Source organism: Salmo salar, chromosome ssa11 (assembly GCF_905237065.1).
Source record: "Salmo salar chromosome ssa11, Ssal_v3.1, whole genome shotgun sequence".
In the NCBI taxonomy this organism is placed as follows: domain Eukaryota; kingdom Metazoa; phylum Chordata; class Actinopteri; order Salmoniformes; family Salmonidae; genus Salmo; species Salmo salar.
The window spans coordinates 94,160,689-94,178,628 of NC_059452.1; the positions used below are offsets into that span (position 1 = coordinate 94,160,689).

A 17,940-nucleotide genomic window follows, 5' to 3' on the forward strand; every position below is an offset into this window, starting at 1 on the left:
AATTGACAGAGTGAAAAGGAGGAAGCCTGAACAGAATAAAAAATATTCCAAAACACGCATCCTGTTTGTAACAAGGCACTAAATTAATACTATAACAAATGTGGCAAAGCAATATTTTTGTCCCAAATACAAAATATTATGTTTGGTACAAATCCAATGCAACACATCACTGAGTACCACTCTCCACATTTTCAAGCATAGTGGAGGCCGCATCATGTTATGGGTATGCTTGTAATCGTTAAGGGCTGGGGAGTTTTTCAGGATAAAAAAGAAACGGAATGTAGCTAAGCACAGGAAAAACCCTAGAGGAAAGTTTACTTTCCACTAGATATTGGGAGAAGAATTCACCTTTCAGCAGGACATTACCCTAAAAGACATGGCCAATCTATACTGGAGTTGCTTATCAAGATGGCAGTGAATGTTCATGAGTAGCCTAATTATAGTTTTGACTTAAATCTGCTTGAAAATATATGAAAAGACTTGAAAATGGTTGTCTAGCAGTGATCAACAACCAATTTGACAGAGAATGAAGAATTTTGAAAAGAATAATGGACAAATATTGTACTCTCCGGGTGGGGAAAGCTCTTAGAGACTTACCCAGAAAGACTCACAGCTGTAATCGCTGCCAAGGGTGATTCTAACATGGATTGACTCAAGGGTGTGAATACTTACGTAATTGAGATATTTCTGTATTTCATTTTCAATACATTTGCAAAAATATATGAAAACATATTTTCACTTTGTCATTAGGGGGTTAGGGTTAGGTGTGTAGGTCTGTGAGATTTTATTTTTGTTTAGTCCGTTTTGAATTCAGGCTGTAACACAACAAAATGTGGAATAACTCAAGGCTATGAATACTTTCTGAAGACACTGTAGGCTATGATGACTAATGGTGACTTACTGTATATACTGTAATATGACCTGGGTCCCACCTAAACTAGACATCTCAAATCTTTCCTAGTTTGTAAGGTTTTTGGTTGCTGTGTTCACAGTTGGAAATGATATTTGTCCCAAGCTGCATATTCCATCTTTAATACAGTGAGGGAAAAAAGTATTTGATCCCCTGTTGATTTTGTACGTTTGCCCACTGACAAAGAAATGATCAGTCTATAATTTTAATGGTAGGTTTATTTGAACAGTGAGAGACAGAATAACAACAAAAAAATCCAGAAAAACGCATGTCAAAAATGTTATAAATTAATTTAGATTTTAATGAGGGAAATAAGTATTTGACCCCCTCTCAGTCAGAAAGATTTCTGGCTCCCAGGTGTCTTTTATACGGGTAACGAGCTGAGATTAGGAGCACACTCTTAAAGGGAGTGCTCCTAATCTCAGCTTGTTACCTGTATAAAAGACACCTGTCCACAGATAACCAAGACCAAAGAGCTCTCCAAGGATGTCAGGGACAAGATTGTAGACCTACACAATGCTGGAATGGGCTACAAGACCATCGCCAAGCAGCTTGGTGAGAAGGTGACAACAGTTGGTGCGATTATTCGCAAATGGAAGAAACACAAAAGAACTGTAAATTCCCCTCGGCCTGGGGCTCCATGCAAGATCTCACCTCGTGGAGTTGCAATGATCATGAGAACGGAGAGGAATCAGCCCAGAACGACATGGGAGGATCTTGTCAATGATCTCAAGGCAGCTGGGACCACAGTTACCAAGAAAACAATTGGTAACACACTACGCCGTGAAGGACTGAAATCCTGCAGCGCCCACAAGGTCCCCGTCTGAAGTTTGCCGATGAACATCTGAATGATTCAGAGGACAACTGGGTGAAAGTGTTGTGGTCAGATGAGACCAAAATGGAGCTCTTTGGCATCAACTCAACTCGCAGTGTTTGGAGGAGAAGGAATGCTGCCTATGACCCCAAGAACACCATCCCCACCGTCAAACATGGAGGTGGAAACATTATGCTTTGGGGGTGTTTTTCTGCTAGGGGACAGGACAACTTCACCGCATCAAAAGGACGATGGACGGGGCCATGTACCATCAAATCTTGGGTGAGAACCTCCTTCTCTCAGCCAGGGCCTTAAAAATGGGTCGTGGATGGGTATTCCAGCATGACAATGACCCAAAACACACAGCCAAGGCAACAAAGGAGTGGCTCAAGAAGTAGCACATTAAGGTCCTGGAGTGGCCTATCCAGTCTCCAGACCTTAATCCCATAGAAAATCTGTGGAGGGAGCTGAAGGTTCGAGTTGCCAAACGTCAGCCTCGAAACCTTAATTACTTGGAGAAGATCTGCAAAGGGGAGTGGGACAAATTCCCTCCTGAGATGTGTGCAAATCTGGTGGCCAACTACAAGAAACGTCTGACCTCTGTGATTGCCAACAAGGGTTTTGCCACCAAGTACTAAGTCATGTTTTGCAGAGGGGTCAAATACTTATTTCCCTCATTAAAATGCAAATCATTTTATAACATTTTTGACATGTGTTTTTCTGGAATCTTTTATTGTTATTCTGTCTCTCACTGTTCAAATAAACCTACCATTAAAATTATAGACTGATCATTTCTTTGTCAGTGGGCAAACGTACAAAATCAGCAAGGGATCAAATACTTTTTTCCCTCACTGTAGCTCTCTAGTAGGGATTACTTGGTGCTTTCATGGACAAAGAGGAGTAATGACCAGAGACTTATGGAATCTGCTGCTGAGAATATTTAATTACAGATATTGCCTGCATCTTAATAGAGATTGTTGTTTTCAGCAGTATTTCCAGATGTGAATAATTTGTCATTTCTGGGTTGATACATTTCTGCTTCCTCCACTGACTCTATGTGTCTGTAAACAGACTACGTAATCATAACTGGACATCTGACCAAATTACACAAGATTGTTTGAGGGGCAGGTTAACCAGGATTAGTGTGGCCCTAGTGATGAGGATGCTGTACTATACTGTACTGTACTATATACTGTAATCACTCCATTGTTGAGGGTTGTGACTGAGGTGCAGAACAGGGCTAGTGTCCAGAATACATACTGTCTGAGCATATGCACAGAATAAGTGCCTCAAGAAGAAAGAAAACTGCACAACAGGGACTTCGCCTTTCATTTTTACGACTTTCTTATAACCCTTTAGAGACCGCCGAAAGACAGACATATTTATGAAGGTTTCCAGATGGCCCCTCTTGCACCCCCAGTCATTCTTTTTAGTTCTCTGGCCATGAAGGAATAATCTAACACAGTGGCGAGGCCTCTTGGCCAAACCCCTGGGCTAGAGATAACACTGTGGAAATCCAGTCAGCCCTCGGGCTAAAGAACTGCCCTCGGGCTAAAGGACAGCCCTCGGGCTGAAGGACAGCCTTCGGGCTAAAGGACAGCCTTCGGGCTAAAGGACAGCCTTCGGGCTAAAGGACAGCCTTCGGGCTAAAGGACAGCCCTCAGGCTAAAGGACAGCCTTCGGGCTAAAGAACAGCCCTCGGGCTAAAGGACAGCCCTCGGGCTACATTACAGCCTTCGGGTTAAAGGACCTAACCCTAAGGGAATGAGAGCAGGTAATCAAACCCAGTCTTAAATCTCTGTGACCGGGGAACTGACCTACCCTTGGGGTTAAAGGATCGGTGAACCCGTCTCAGTCATGAGGCTTTTAATGTAAAGGGTCAATCCGGTAGACCAGGATATTCCTCAGTCTCTGATGGTGAACTAACCTAGTCAGGAAGTTGACTTACTCAGCCTCATGGCTACCAAACATAAGAAACCAGGTTCATGAGAATGGAGTTGCTCCCTGGTTGGTAAACTGCCACTGGCTCTAAGGCCTGTGGACACCATGCCGACCAAGCCATGGTTCTGTCGTTGGACAGGAGATACTGACCCAACGATATGGGCATGCTGTACGGAGAGGGAAAGCCATGGTTCTGTCGTTGGACAGGAGATACTGACCCAACGATATGGGCATGCTGTACGGAGAGGGAAAGCCATGGTTCTGTCGTTGGACAGGAGATACTGACCCAACGATATGGGCATGCTGTACGGAGAGGGAAAGCCATGGTTCTGTCGTTGGACAGGAGATACTGACCCAACGATATGGGCATGCTGTACGGAGAGGGAAAGCCATGGTTCTGTCGTTGGACAGGAGATACTGACCCAACGATATGGGCATGCTGTACGGAGAGGGAAATCTCCCTATTTCTATCTTCTAGACGCTGTGATTAAGATGAAGCGTCTCGTTTGTCACCCATTTTTAGCAGTCCCATTCCTTGCCTGCCTCTTGAGGACAAATGCAGATATAGGCCCTGTCAGTGTCTTCGCTGTAAAGAGAGAGAGGGTGAGAGATAGAGAGAGAAAGAGATCTTAAAATCAAAACTTATTTAATGTAATGAGACATGCATTTTTTTCATTTTCTTTATTGTGTTTTGTAGGAAAATAGTGTGGTCCACTTTCACCCTGCCTTGATCATCAGTTTGTATTGAAAATAATGCTACTTTATTTGGATGCATGAAAAGCAGTTGGTTTTCTCTATGCACTGAGCTGTCTTAGCTCAGCATTCCCTCTCAATCGGCTGTGCATATAGTGTATATCGGAAATATTACCTGGATTAAACTGAAGCAATACTTTATTTCCATGCTATGCAAAAGGAGCACCCTTGCTTCATTGATTATCAAAAACAATTAAATCACCTACACTCCAATAACGCAACAACTAATACACATCTAATTGGTAGTGAGGGTAGTCTACAGAGGGGTTAGTAATGGAGAAGAAAGCATTGGATGACAGGATGACATTAACAGTGTGGGAGTGTTACTCAACCATCTACAACATATTTGGTGTTCTACACTAATTCTACACTAGTTCTACACTGTCTTTATGTATTCCACAAACACAGACTGGTGTCGAATGTACATACCGTCTGATTCACCATAGTCTCTTCTCTGAATGGCACAACTTTTGTAACTAAATTATCCGTATAACAGTTTTCTCATAAATCACAATTATGTATTTGGACATTTTGGATCCCCTAACACAAGAGTTAAGTCAACAAGACAATAAGAGAGGATGAAATACTTTGGCAGAACGGATGAGAGAGCGTGTGGTCGCATGATTTACAACTAAGCTTTCTTTAAAAGACACAAGCGCTCTTGCTCCAAATAAGTTTCATGTGCAGTGGTTAACCTATGTCATTAGTTCTCCTCACAGATGACCCAGTAGTCGAGCCTGGGTACTGTAAACAGACAGATCTCACTACACACTACACAGCTGGACTTGGGCCAGTGTCCCTCTATGTATTGTGCAAGCTGCAAGAAGAGAACACTATTATTAGTAAAGTGTATGGTGCTTTTGTTCTGGGATGTTTTCTTCCATTCTTCCGATCCCCTGCCATGTAATGTAATGGACAGTGAGTGAGATAACTGGGGATTTGAGGGGCCAGGGGGATCTTCCAACAAGTACATTTTGTCCGTCACGCAATATATTTTTGTCTGATTTGTAGCTTTCTCTAACTGCAGTGATGTATCGTCAATTCTAGCTCAAGCTTTGTGCCCTTTCAGAGAAAAAGTATTCCTATTGAGTTTGTGGATTTTTGCCCATTGATTGACAACAGTTTCTGCAATATTTGTATTTTGCTGTCACGTCCTGACCAGTAAAGAAGTTATTTGTTATTGTAGTTTGGTCAGGACGTGGCAGGGGGTGTTTGTTTAATGTGTTTCGGGGTTTGTTGGGCAATGTTCTATGGTAGTCTATTTCTATGTCTGTGTCTAGTTTATCTATTTCTATGATTAGTTTATTGGTTTGACCTTCAATTGGAGGCAGCTGTTTCTCGTTGCCTCTAATTGAAGGTCCTATTTAGTAGGGGTATTTTTTCATGGGTTTTTGTGGGTAGTTGTTCCGTATGTGTAGCTGTGTGCCTCACAGGACTGTTTCTCGTCGTTGTTTTTATTTAGTGTGTTTATTTTGGTGTGTTTATTTTGGTTTTCTTCACAATAAAGAAGATGAGTATACACATTCCCGCTGCGCCTTGGTCCCATCTTTACGACAAATGTGACATTTGCTTTAGAATAGGTTCCATGCAGTGGCGTAGCATAGTTTAGCAGAAAACGTTGCTGTTTTAGAGCTCAGGGATTCTTGAAAGACGGGGCAATCTCAACTTTTTTCCCACAAATATGTGTCTTAATATTAACACAATTTGAAATATATATTTTGATAGACCAAAGTATCAGTTATCATAGCATGTAAAGGAACAACCTCCTATCAAAATGCAACTAACTGGATTTATGTCGACTCTGTCAGACACCATAAAAGGCATTTAATTTTTACTATTATTGTCCAACAAATGTTTCATGGCCTGGATTGTTTAATTCAAACATTAGATTATTAAAAATCTCCAAACTTCTTTCTGTTTTGTTTTATAGCTCTAACATGCTCCAGGGCCAGTTTTTCTACATTTAGAACAGAAATCAACATTTATTATCCCTTAGGTCTAGCATAGAAAATACTTTAATAATCGTCAACTACGTCAGTGATGGAGTTAATATTTTAGGGGCAAAATTCAGCAAAAATATTTTGAATCACAATAATTGTTTAATAATAATAATAATAATTTCAGGCATATATAATTTTCATTTTTCTTCTTCATTCAAGCGGTATACACAGTACTGTAGAAATTTAGTTTTTCCTCATTTGCTTTATGACTCTAAAACCTAATTAAATGTGTCACGTCCTAACCAGTAAAGGGCTTATTTGTTATTGTAGTTTGGTCAGGACGTGGCAGGGGGTATTTGTTTAGAGTGTTTAGGGGTTTGTTATATTATGTGTTTATGTAGAAGGGGTATTTGTTTAGAGTATTTCGTGGTTTTTTGGGCTATGTGTTTAGTAGAGGGGTGTTGGTTTAGAGTGTACCGGGGGTTTAGGTTCTAGGTTAGTGTATTCTATGTTAGTTCTAGGTTGTTTACGTCTATGTTCAGTTTATTGATTTGACCTTCAATTGGAGGCAGCTGTTTCTCATTGCCTCTGATTGAAGCTCCTATGTATAGGGGTTGTTTTGTATGGGGTATTGTGGGTAGTTGTAGTTGCATAGCTTTGTGTTTAGCCTGCATCCTGTTCGTTCATACGGTTTCTTGTTTTGGTGTTAAATAAAAGTGAAATATGAGCACTCAACCCGCTGCGCCTTGGTCCAATACCTACGAAAGACGTGACAAAATGTTACAAATTTAAAAAAAAAAATTTATTCTATCAAGGAGATGGAGTTGACAGTTCATGGTTGTGACCATGGTGATTCCAATATTATTTGCTTAAATCAATCAAAAGTAGAGAACTTTACAGACCATTAGTGGTCTTGTTGCATACCATGTAATGAGGACATTAACAAGGGGTCCTGATGGTATAGCTGACCCTGCTCAGTCCTGATTCATTTAGGATTTTAGATCAATCTGACGCCGTTCACCAAATCTCCAGACACTTCTTTTAGGAATCACAGTTTTGAAATAAATATTCTTTAAAGTCACAAAGGGCTAATGCATGAAACTACATCAGATACATTTTCAGTTAACATCCATTTTTGCCAGTTTTTCAAATTTGAAACACTTTTTTGGAGAGGTTGAAATTGGTGTCCTTTGCTCTGAGCAAGTGAATACTAGTGAAAGTTTTTCGAAAATTCCCAAAACAAATGTTTTCCGTTATAAAATAAATTACAGTGCCTGCCTGGACATGTCTTGCTACTCTACACATTTCTTTCATGGCTTATTTATAAAAAAATATGTATATATTTCACTTTTAGTGAAAGGCCAGTTGAGAACAAGTTCTCATTTACAACTGTGTCAGGGCTACTCTAAATAGCAGGAGGGTGAAGTCAAGCGCAGGAGAAAGAGGTTCGTGAAAACACACAATTAATAAATAAGTCCACAAATGCCAACACAAGGCGGGGTAGACAATACTCCAAAAACAACAGGAACAAAATAATCCTGGAGAGAGTCGGGATGCAGCCCAGCAACCCTAATGCCCAAAATGACAACAGCAGAGGAAGATCAAAATCCCCAACCTACTAAATAGGACGACACGAAAATAATCCCGCACAAATCCCAACAAAAACAGACAGACTAAATACCCTACTAACGACCTAACACAAAACAGGTGCTAACCAAGACAGACATAACCAAATGACACAGAAACAGAGATCGGTGGCAGCTAGTAGGGCAGCTAGACCGCCGAACGCCGCCCGACCGGGGAGAGGCGCCACCTTCTGTGGACATTGTGACAAACTGCGACCTGGCCAAGATAAAGCAAAGCAGTACAACAAAAACAACAACACAGAGTTACACATTGGATAAACAAACGTACAGTCAATAACATAATAGGAAAATATATATACAGTGTGTGCAAATGTAGTAAGATTAGGGAGGTAAGGCAATAAATAGGCCATAGTGGCGAAGTAATTACAATTTAGCATTAACACTGGAGTGATAGATGTGCAGATGATGATGCGCAAGTAGAGATACCGGGGTGCAAAAGAGCAAAAATAAATAACAATTTGGGGATGAGGTATTTGGCTGGGCTATTTACAGATGGGCTGTGTACAGGTACAGTGATCGGTAAGCTGCTCTGACAGCTGATGCTGAAAGTTAGTGAGGGAGATATAAGTCTCCAGCTTCAGTGATTTTTGCAATTTGTCCCAGTCATTGGCAGCAGAGAACTGGATGAAAAGGCGGCCAAAGGAGGAGTTTGCTTTGGGGATGACTAGTGAAATATACCTGCTGGAGCGTGTGCTACGGGTGGGTGTTGCTATGGTGACCAGTGAGCTGAGATAAGGCAGGGCTTTACCTAGCAAAGACTTATAGATGACCTGAGGCCAGTGGGTTTGGCGACGAATATGTAGCGAGGGCCAGCCAACGAGAGCATACAGGTCGCAGTGGTGGGTAGTATATGGGGCTTTGGTGACAAAACGGATGGCGCATCATCCACCATCATCCTAGACCCACTCCAATTCGCATACCACCCCAACAGATCCACAGATTACGCAACCTCAATCGCACTCCACACTGCCCTTTCCCACCTGGACTAAAGGAACACCTATGTGAGAATGCTGTTCATTGACTACAGCTCAGTGTTCAACACCATAATGCCCACAAAGCTCATCACTAAGCTAAGGACCCTGGGACTAAACACCTCTCTCTGCAACTGAATCCTGGACTTCCTGACGGGCCGCCCCCAGGTGGTGAGGGTAGGCAAAAACACATCTGCCATGGTGATCGTCAACACAGTGGGCCCTCAGGGGTGCGTGCTTATTCCCCTCCTGTACTCTCTGTTTACCCACAACTGCGTGGCCAAGCATGACTCCAACACCAACAGTCAGTGTGACATTTAGGCATTCCATTCCAAAGATCTGAATCGGAGGTATAAACAAGGACTCTTATGCTCTGTAAGGGGAAATATTTATCTTTGCTCATTGAGAGTCTTGAGTCAGTGTCAACACTACTGAGAGAGACAATGCAATTCGTGGAAGGAAAGACCTGACCGTTTTAAGTGGAGGATGAGTGATCAAATGACTGTTTCTGTCTTGCATTGTATATAAAATCACTCACAAAACAACAAGTGATTGACCTGATAAGAAACTTCATCTGGAGTTGCAGCACCTGTATCTATGAGTTTACCTACATGACATTGTAGAATATTTCACTGTATTTTAAAACATATGACATCTCTTCTACATATTTCCCCGGTAGAGAGCCTTCTTAGTTTCAAGTATTATTTGACAGAATATACATTGTACTCTACTCCAGTAACAAAAGCTCTAACTGTCTACAGTACTGTTATGGCTGTGTTATTTAAGCATTAAGGGCCTAGGGTGTCACGTCCTGACCAGTAGAGGGAGTATTTGTTATTGTAGTTTGGTCAGGACGTGGCAGAGGGTATTTGTTTTATGTGGTTCGGGGGGTTATGTGTATGTAGAGGGGTGTTGTATTTATGTGTTCCGGGGTTTTGGTCTATGTTCTGGGTTTTTGTGTTCTAGGTTTCTAGTTTGTATATTTCTTTGTGGTCTGTGTGGCTCTCGATCAGGAACAGCTGTTCATCGTTGTTCCTGATTGGGAGTCATATTTAAAGTGCTTGTTTTCACCTGTTTAGTTGTGGGTAGTTGTTTTTGCACTGCGTTTTGTTAGCCTGCAAAACTGTTCCTGTCATTTTTCTGTATTTTCTTGTTTTTTCGTGTTCACGTCTTTAATAAATAATATGTTGAGCACGCAACCCGCTGCGCCTTGGTCTCATCACTACGACACCCGTGACATAGGGGGTGTGGTATACAGTATGGCCAATATACCACGGCAAAGGGCTGTTCTTAATCATGACACAACGCTGAGTGCCTGGATACAGCCCTTAGCCTTGGTATATTGGCCATACACCTCAAACCACAGAAGTGCCTTATTGCTATTATAAACTGGTTACCAATGTAATTTGAAGAGTAAAAAATGATGTTTTGTCATACCCGTGGTATACGGTCTGATATACCTTGGCTTTCAGCCAATCAGCATTCAGTGCTGGAATCACCGAGTTTATTATAACATGTAACTCTGTCTTACTCTGCAGTAACTACCACGCCGTCTCCAGGCTCGGGCCATGCCAGAAGATGCAATGACTCAGAGAAGGCCTACTGCGTGAACGGCGGTGACTGTTACTTCATAAATGGTATCAATCAGTTCTCCTGCAAGTGAGTCCTCTCTGTTATTTTGGGATTCTTCACAGTGTACCATTTGGTGGTATTTTTGCCTTTGTTTGGACTCGGATTGGACTGTTTTATTTGTTGTTAGGCTACGTTTTCTTTAATTAGCGTCAATCATTAAAATCAAATCAAACTTTATTGGTTGCGTACACAGTTCAGTAGATGTTGTAGTGAAATGTTACTAGCTAATAACAATTCAGTAAAATGTAGAACAAGTACACAAATAATTAAACCAATATATATATTGTAGTGAGAGTTGAATAGCAATATATCTTTTGTTAATAATTCTATTTTTTTTCTCCACTCCTAAATTCCATATGTAATTCTTTACAGAAAGAGTAAAGTTGTATGATGCTTCAGTTGTCCAGTGTTGTTCAGTCGCTGTCAATCACATTCATCCTTTCATTGCATTGATAGAATTAACATTCCAGTCAAATGATTTCTAACCCTCTTCTCTCCAATGTGTCAGAGCCCTTTTCCCTATGCCCTTCTACTGATCCTCATCCCCCTGTATCACCCCACCACCCCCCTCTATCACCCTGTCTATCCCCCCTCTATCACCCCACCACCCCCTCTATCACCCTGTCTATCCCCCCTCTATCACCCCACCACCCCCTCTATCACCCTGTCTATCCCCCCTCTATCATCCCACCCCCATCACCCTGTCTATCCCTCCTCTATCACCCCAACACCCCCCTCTATGACCCTGTCTATCCCCCCTCTATCACCCCACCACCCCTCTATCACCCTGTCTATCCCCCCCTCTATCATCCCACCCCATCACCCTGTCTATCCCTCCTGTATCACCCCACCACCCCCCCTCTATCACCCTGTCTATCCCCCTCTATCACCCCACCACCCCCTATCACCCTGTCTCCCCCTCTATCATCCCACCCCATCACCCTGTCTATCCCTCCTCAATCACCCCACCACCCCCCTCTATCACCCTGTCTATCCCCCCTCTATCAAAACACCACCCCCCTCTATCACCCTGTCTATCCCCCCTCTATCACCCCCCCATCACCCTGTCTAGCCCCCCCTCTATCACTCTATCACCCCACCATCCCCCCTCTATCACCCTGTCTATCCCTCCTCTATCACCCCACCACCCCCTCTATCACCCTGTCTATCCCCCCTCTATCATCCCACCCCCCATCACCCTGTCTATCCCTCCTCTATCATCCCACCCCCCATCACCCTGTCTATCCCCCCTCTATCACCCCACCACCCCCTCTATCACCCTGTCTATCCCCCCTCTATCATCCCACCCCCCATCACCCTGTCTATCCCTCCTCTATCACCCCACCATCCCCTCTATCACCCTGTCTATCCCCCCTCTATCACCCCACCACCCCTTCTATCACCCTGTCTATCCCTCCTCTATCACCCCACCACCCCCTCTATCACCCTGTCTATCCCCCCTCTATCACTCTATCACCCCACCCCCCCTCTATCATCCCACCATCCCCCCTCTATCACCCTGTCTATCCCACCACTATACCCCCCATCCATCTACCTCTATCCCCCCTCTATCACCCCATCTATCCCCCTCTATCCCCCATCCATCTACCTCTATCACCTTGTCTGTCACCCCATCCATCCCCCTCTATTAGCAACACAAACATTTCCACAGACACACACACACATACACACACACACACACACACACACACACACACACACACACACACACACACACACACACACACACACACACACACACACACACACACACACGATAACATAAGCACTATTCATACACATGGATTTAGTACTGTAGATATATGGTGGTGGTGGTGGAGTAGGGGCCTGAGGGCACACTGTGTTGTGAAATCTGTGAATGTATTGTAATGTTTTAAAATTGTATGAACTGCCTTAATTTTGCTGGACCCCAGGAAGAGTAGCTGCTGCTTTGGCAGCATAAATACAAATACAAATTACAATCACCCATCCATCTACCTCTATCACCCTCTATCACCCCATCTATCCCCCCTCTATCACCCCAGCCATCTACCTCTATCTCCCCTCTATTACCCAGTCCATCTACCTCTATCACCCCTCTATCACCCCATTTATCCCCCCTCTATCACCCCATCCATCGTTTTTTTAATTTGATTTATTTCACCTTTATTTAACCAGGTAGGCTAGTTGAGAACAAGTCCTCATTTGCAACTGCGACCTGGCCAAGATAAAGCAAAGCAGTTCGACACATACAACAACACAGAGTTACACATGTATATATGAATGTGCAAGTAGAGATACTGGTGTGCAAAGGAGCAAGATCAATAAATACATTCAGTATGGGGATGAGGTAGTTGGAGGTAGTTACAGATGGGCTATGTACAGGTGCAGTGATCTGTGAGCTGCTCTGACAGCTGATGCTTAAAGTTAGTGAGGGAGATATGAGTCTCCAGCTTCAGTGATTTTTGCAGTTCGTTCCAGTCATTGCCAGCAGAGAACTGAAAGGAGAGGCGGCCAAAGGAGGAATTGGCTTTGGGGGTGACCAGTCAGATATACCTGCTGGAGCGCCTGCTACGGGTGGGTGCTGCTATGGTGACCAGTGAGCTGAGATAAGGCGGGGCTTTACCTAGCAGAGACTTGTAGATGACCTGGAGCCAGTGGGTTTGGCGACGAGTATGAAGCGAGGGCCAGCCAACGAGAGCATACAGGTCACAGTGGTGGGTAGTATATGGGGCTTTGGTAACAAAACGGATGGCACTGTGATAGACTGCATCCAATTTGTTGAGTAGAGTGTCGGAGGCTATTTTGTAAATGACATCGCCGAAGTCGAGGATCGGTAGGATGGTCAGTTTTACAAGGGTATGTTTGGCAGCATGAGGGAAGGATGCTTAGGAATAGGAAGCTGATTCTAGATTTAATTTTGGATCGGAGATGCTTAATGTGAGTCTGGAAGGAGAGTTTAAAGTCTAACCAGACACCAAGGTATTTGTAGTTGTCCACATATTCTAAGTCAGAACCGTCCAGAGTAGTGATGCTGGACGGGCGGGCAGGTGCGAGCAACGACCGGTTGAAGAGCGTGCATCTACCTTTATCCCCCCTCTATCACCCCATCCATCCCCCTCTATCACCCCATCTATCACCCCATCCATCCCCCTCTATCACCCCATCTTCCCCCTCTATCACCCCATCCATCTACCTCTATCCCTCTCTATCACCCCATCCATCCCCCTCTATCACCCCATCTATCCCCCTCTATCACCCCATCCATCCCCCTCTATTCCCCCTCTATCACCCCATCTATCCCCCTCTATCACCCCATCTATCCCCCCTCTATCACCCCATCCATCCCCCTCTATTCCCCTCTATCACCCCATCCATCCCCCTCTATCACCCCATCCATCCCCCTCTATCACCCCATCTATCCCCCCTCTATCACCCCATCCATCCCCCCTCTATCACCCCATCTATCCCCCCTATCACCCCATCCATCTACCTCTATTCCCCCTCTATCACCCCATCCATCCCCCTCTATTCCCCCTCTATCACCCCATCCATCCCCCTCTATCACCCCATCCATCCCCCTCTATCACCCCAGCTATCCCCCCTCTATCACCCCATCCATCCCCCTCTATTCCCCCTCTATCACCCCATCCATCCCCCTCTATCACCCCATCCATCCCCCTCTATCACCCCAGCTATCCCCCTCTATCACCCCATCCATCCCCCTCTATCACCCCATCTATCCCCCCTATCACCCCATCCATCTACCTCTATTCCCCCTCTATCACCCCATCCATCCCCCTCTATCACCCCATATATCCCAGCTCTATCACCCCATCTATCCCCCATCCATCTACCTCTATCCCCCCTCTATCACCCCATCCATCCCCCTCTATCACTCCATCCACCCCCCTCTATCACCCCATCTATCCCCCCACTATCACCCCATCCATCCCCCTCTATCACCCCATCCATCTACCTCTATCCCCCCTCTATCACCCCATCCATCTACCTCTATTCCCCCTCTATCACCCCATCCATCCCCCTTCTATCACCCCATCCATCCCCCTCTATCACCCCATCTATCCCCCCATCCATCTACCTCTATCCCCCCTCTATCACCCTATCTATCCCCCCTCGATCACCCCATCATCTACCTCTATACCCCCTCTATCACCCCACCCATCCACCTCTATCCCCCCTCTATCACCCCGTCTATCACCCCATCATCTACCTCTATCCCCCCTCTATCACCCCATCCATCTACCTCTATCCCCCCTCTATCACCCCATCCATCTACCTCTATCCCCCTCTATCACCCCATCCATCTACCTCTATCCCCCCTCTATCACCCCACCCATCCACCTCTATCACCCCATCCCCTTCTATCACCCCATCCCCCCTCCATCCATCTATCTCTATCCCCCCTCTATCCTCCCTCTATCACCCCATCCATCCCCGCTCTATCACCCCATCCATCTACCTCTATCACCCCTCTATCACCCCATCTCTCCACTCTCTATCACCCCATCTATCCTCCCTCTATCATCCCATCTATCCCCCTCTATCACCCTGTCTATCACCCTTCTATCACCCCACCCCCCCTCTATCACCCCATCCATCTACCTCTATCCCCCCTCTATCACCTCATCATCTACCTCTATCACCCCATCCCCCCATCACCCATCCATCCCCCCTCTATCACCCAATCCAACTACCTCTATCCCCCCTCGATCACCCCATCTATCCCCCTCTATCACCCTGTCTATCCCCCCTCTATCACCCCATCCTTAGCAAACCCCCCCTCCCCCTTCCCCGATCTCTCACAGAAGCACCGGTAGAGTAGAGCAGAGTAGAGCAGAGCAGAGCAGAGCCGTACAGGAAGGCACTGCCCGTATGTACAGAAATCTCTTTCATGTATGCTTCCATTGCTGATGAGGAGGATGGCTGGTGATCTGCTCATGGTTCCCAGCCCACGTTTAGCGTGCAGGAGCCTCACACATGATGTCATGGTTCACTGGTTTAGTAGGAAACAAATATTTACGCCAGTCAGAGACCTCTAGCGAGGTAAATAGAAGTATTGCTTACATCTCAAGACCTTTGAAAAGGGGGTCAGATTAATCAAGAGTGCTAAGGACATTTTGTTATTGGAAGATACATGTTTTTCTATTGATTGTGAATGTGGTAACGATGAGCTTTCCTGCTATCAGATTCTGAGTCATGTACTGAATGTTCACGAAAAACAATATATATGACTGCTTGTGCTGAATTTAAAGCACTAAAATGGCACATCATACATAAAAAACTATTAAAACAAAACATTTTAATGAGAATAAGATATAAGAATCCTGTGTATTTGAGTGGTGCATTTCATAACTTCCATGTTGAAATGTGCCAATATAAGTTAATGTTTGGGTGTGCAGAAGCTGTACCATAATATCATTATGAAGCTGTACTATAACAGCATTATGAAGCTGTACTATAACAACATTATGAAGCTGTACTATAACTGCATTATGAAGCTGTACTATAACTGCATTATGAAGTTGTACCATAAAATCATTATGAAGCTGTACTATAACAACATTATGAAGCTGTACTATAACAGCATTATGAAGCTGTACTATAACAGCCTTATGAAGCTGTACCATAACATCATTATGAAGCTGTACTATAACAGTATTATGAAGCTGTACTATAACTGCATTATGAAGCTGTACTATAACAGCCTTATGAAGCTGTACTATAACAACATTATGAAGCTGTACTATAACAGCATTATGAAGCTGTACTATAACATCCTTATGAAGCTCTACTATAACAACATTATGAAGTTGTACTATAACAACATTATGAAGCTGTACTATAACAGCATTATGAAGCTGTACTATAACAACATTATGAAGCTGTACTATAACAGCATTATGAAGCTGTACTATAACATCCTTATGAAGCTCTACTATAACAACATTATGAAGTTGTACTCTAACAACATTATGAAGCTGTACTATAACAGCATTATGAAGCTGTACTATAACAACATTATGAAGCTGTACTATAACAACATTATGAAGCTGTACTATAATAACATTATGAAGCTGTACTATAACTGCATTATGAAGCTGTACTATAACAGCATTATGAAGCTGTACTATAACAACATTATGAAGCTGTACTATAACAGCATTATGAAGCTGTACTATAACAACATTATGAAGCTGTACTATAACAGCATTATGAAGCTGTACTATAACAGCATTATGAAGCTGTACTATAACAACATTATGAAGCTGTACTATAACAGCATTATGAAGCTGTACTCTAACACCATTATGAAGCTGTACTATAACAGCATTATGAAGCTGTACTCTAACAACATTATGAAGCTGTAGTATAACTGCATTATGAAGCTGTACCATAACAACATTATGAAGCTGTACTATAACAACATTATGAAGCTTTACTATAACAACATTATGAAGCTGTACTGTAACAACATTATGAAGCTGTACTATAACATCATTATGAAGCTGTACTATAACAGCCTTATGAAGCTGTACTCTAACAACATTATGAAGCTGTACTATAACAGCATTATGAAGCTGTACTATAACAACATTATGAAGCTGTACTATAACATCACTATGAAGCTGTACTCTAACACCATTATGAAGCTGTACTCTAACAACATTACGAAGCTGTACTATAACAACATTATGAAGCTGTACTATAACAACATTATGAAGCTGTACTATAACAACATTATGAAGCTGTACTATAACATCATTATGAAGCTTTACTATAACAGCATTATGAAGCTGTACTATAACAGCATTATGAAGCTGTACTATAACAACATTATGAAGCTGTACTATAACAACATTATGAAGCTGTACTATAACAACATTATGAAGCTGTACTATAACAGCATTATAAAGCTGTACTATTACAACATTATGAAGCTGTACTATAACAACATTATGAAGCTGTACTATAACATCACTATGAAGCTGTACTATAACAACATTATGAAGCTGTACTATAACAACATTATGAAGCTGTACTATAACAGCATTATGAAGCTTTACTATAACAACATTATGAAGCTGTACTATAACAGCATTATGAAGCTGTACTATAACATCATTATGAAGCTGTACTATAACTGCATTATGAAGCTGTACTATAACATCACTATGAAGCTGTACTATAACAGCATTATGAAGCTGTACTATAACATCATTATGAAGCTGTACTATAACAGCCTTATGAAGCTGTACTATAACATCATTATGAAGCTGTACTATAACAGCCTTATGAAGCTGTACCATAA

At 43.1% G+C, this 17,940-nt stretch overlaps 1 protein-coding gene across 3 annotated transcripts in view; it reads left to right on the forward strand.

Annotated features, from left to right (window-relative positions):
• The window catches only part of nrg2a (neuregulin 2a), a 193,116-nt gene that overhangs the window by 142,947 nt on the left and 32,229 nt on the right, over positions 1–17,940 (forward strand). For all 3 annotated transcript variants that reach the window (XM_045690100.1, XM_045690101.1, XM_014129434.2), the window contains exon 4: positions 10,514–10,634. In XM_045690100.1, coding sequence (XP_045546056.1) covers positions 10,514–10,634 — 121 coding nt within the window. The remainder of the gene's footprint in view (positions 1–10,513; positions 10,635–17,940) is intronic.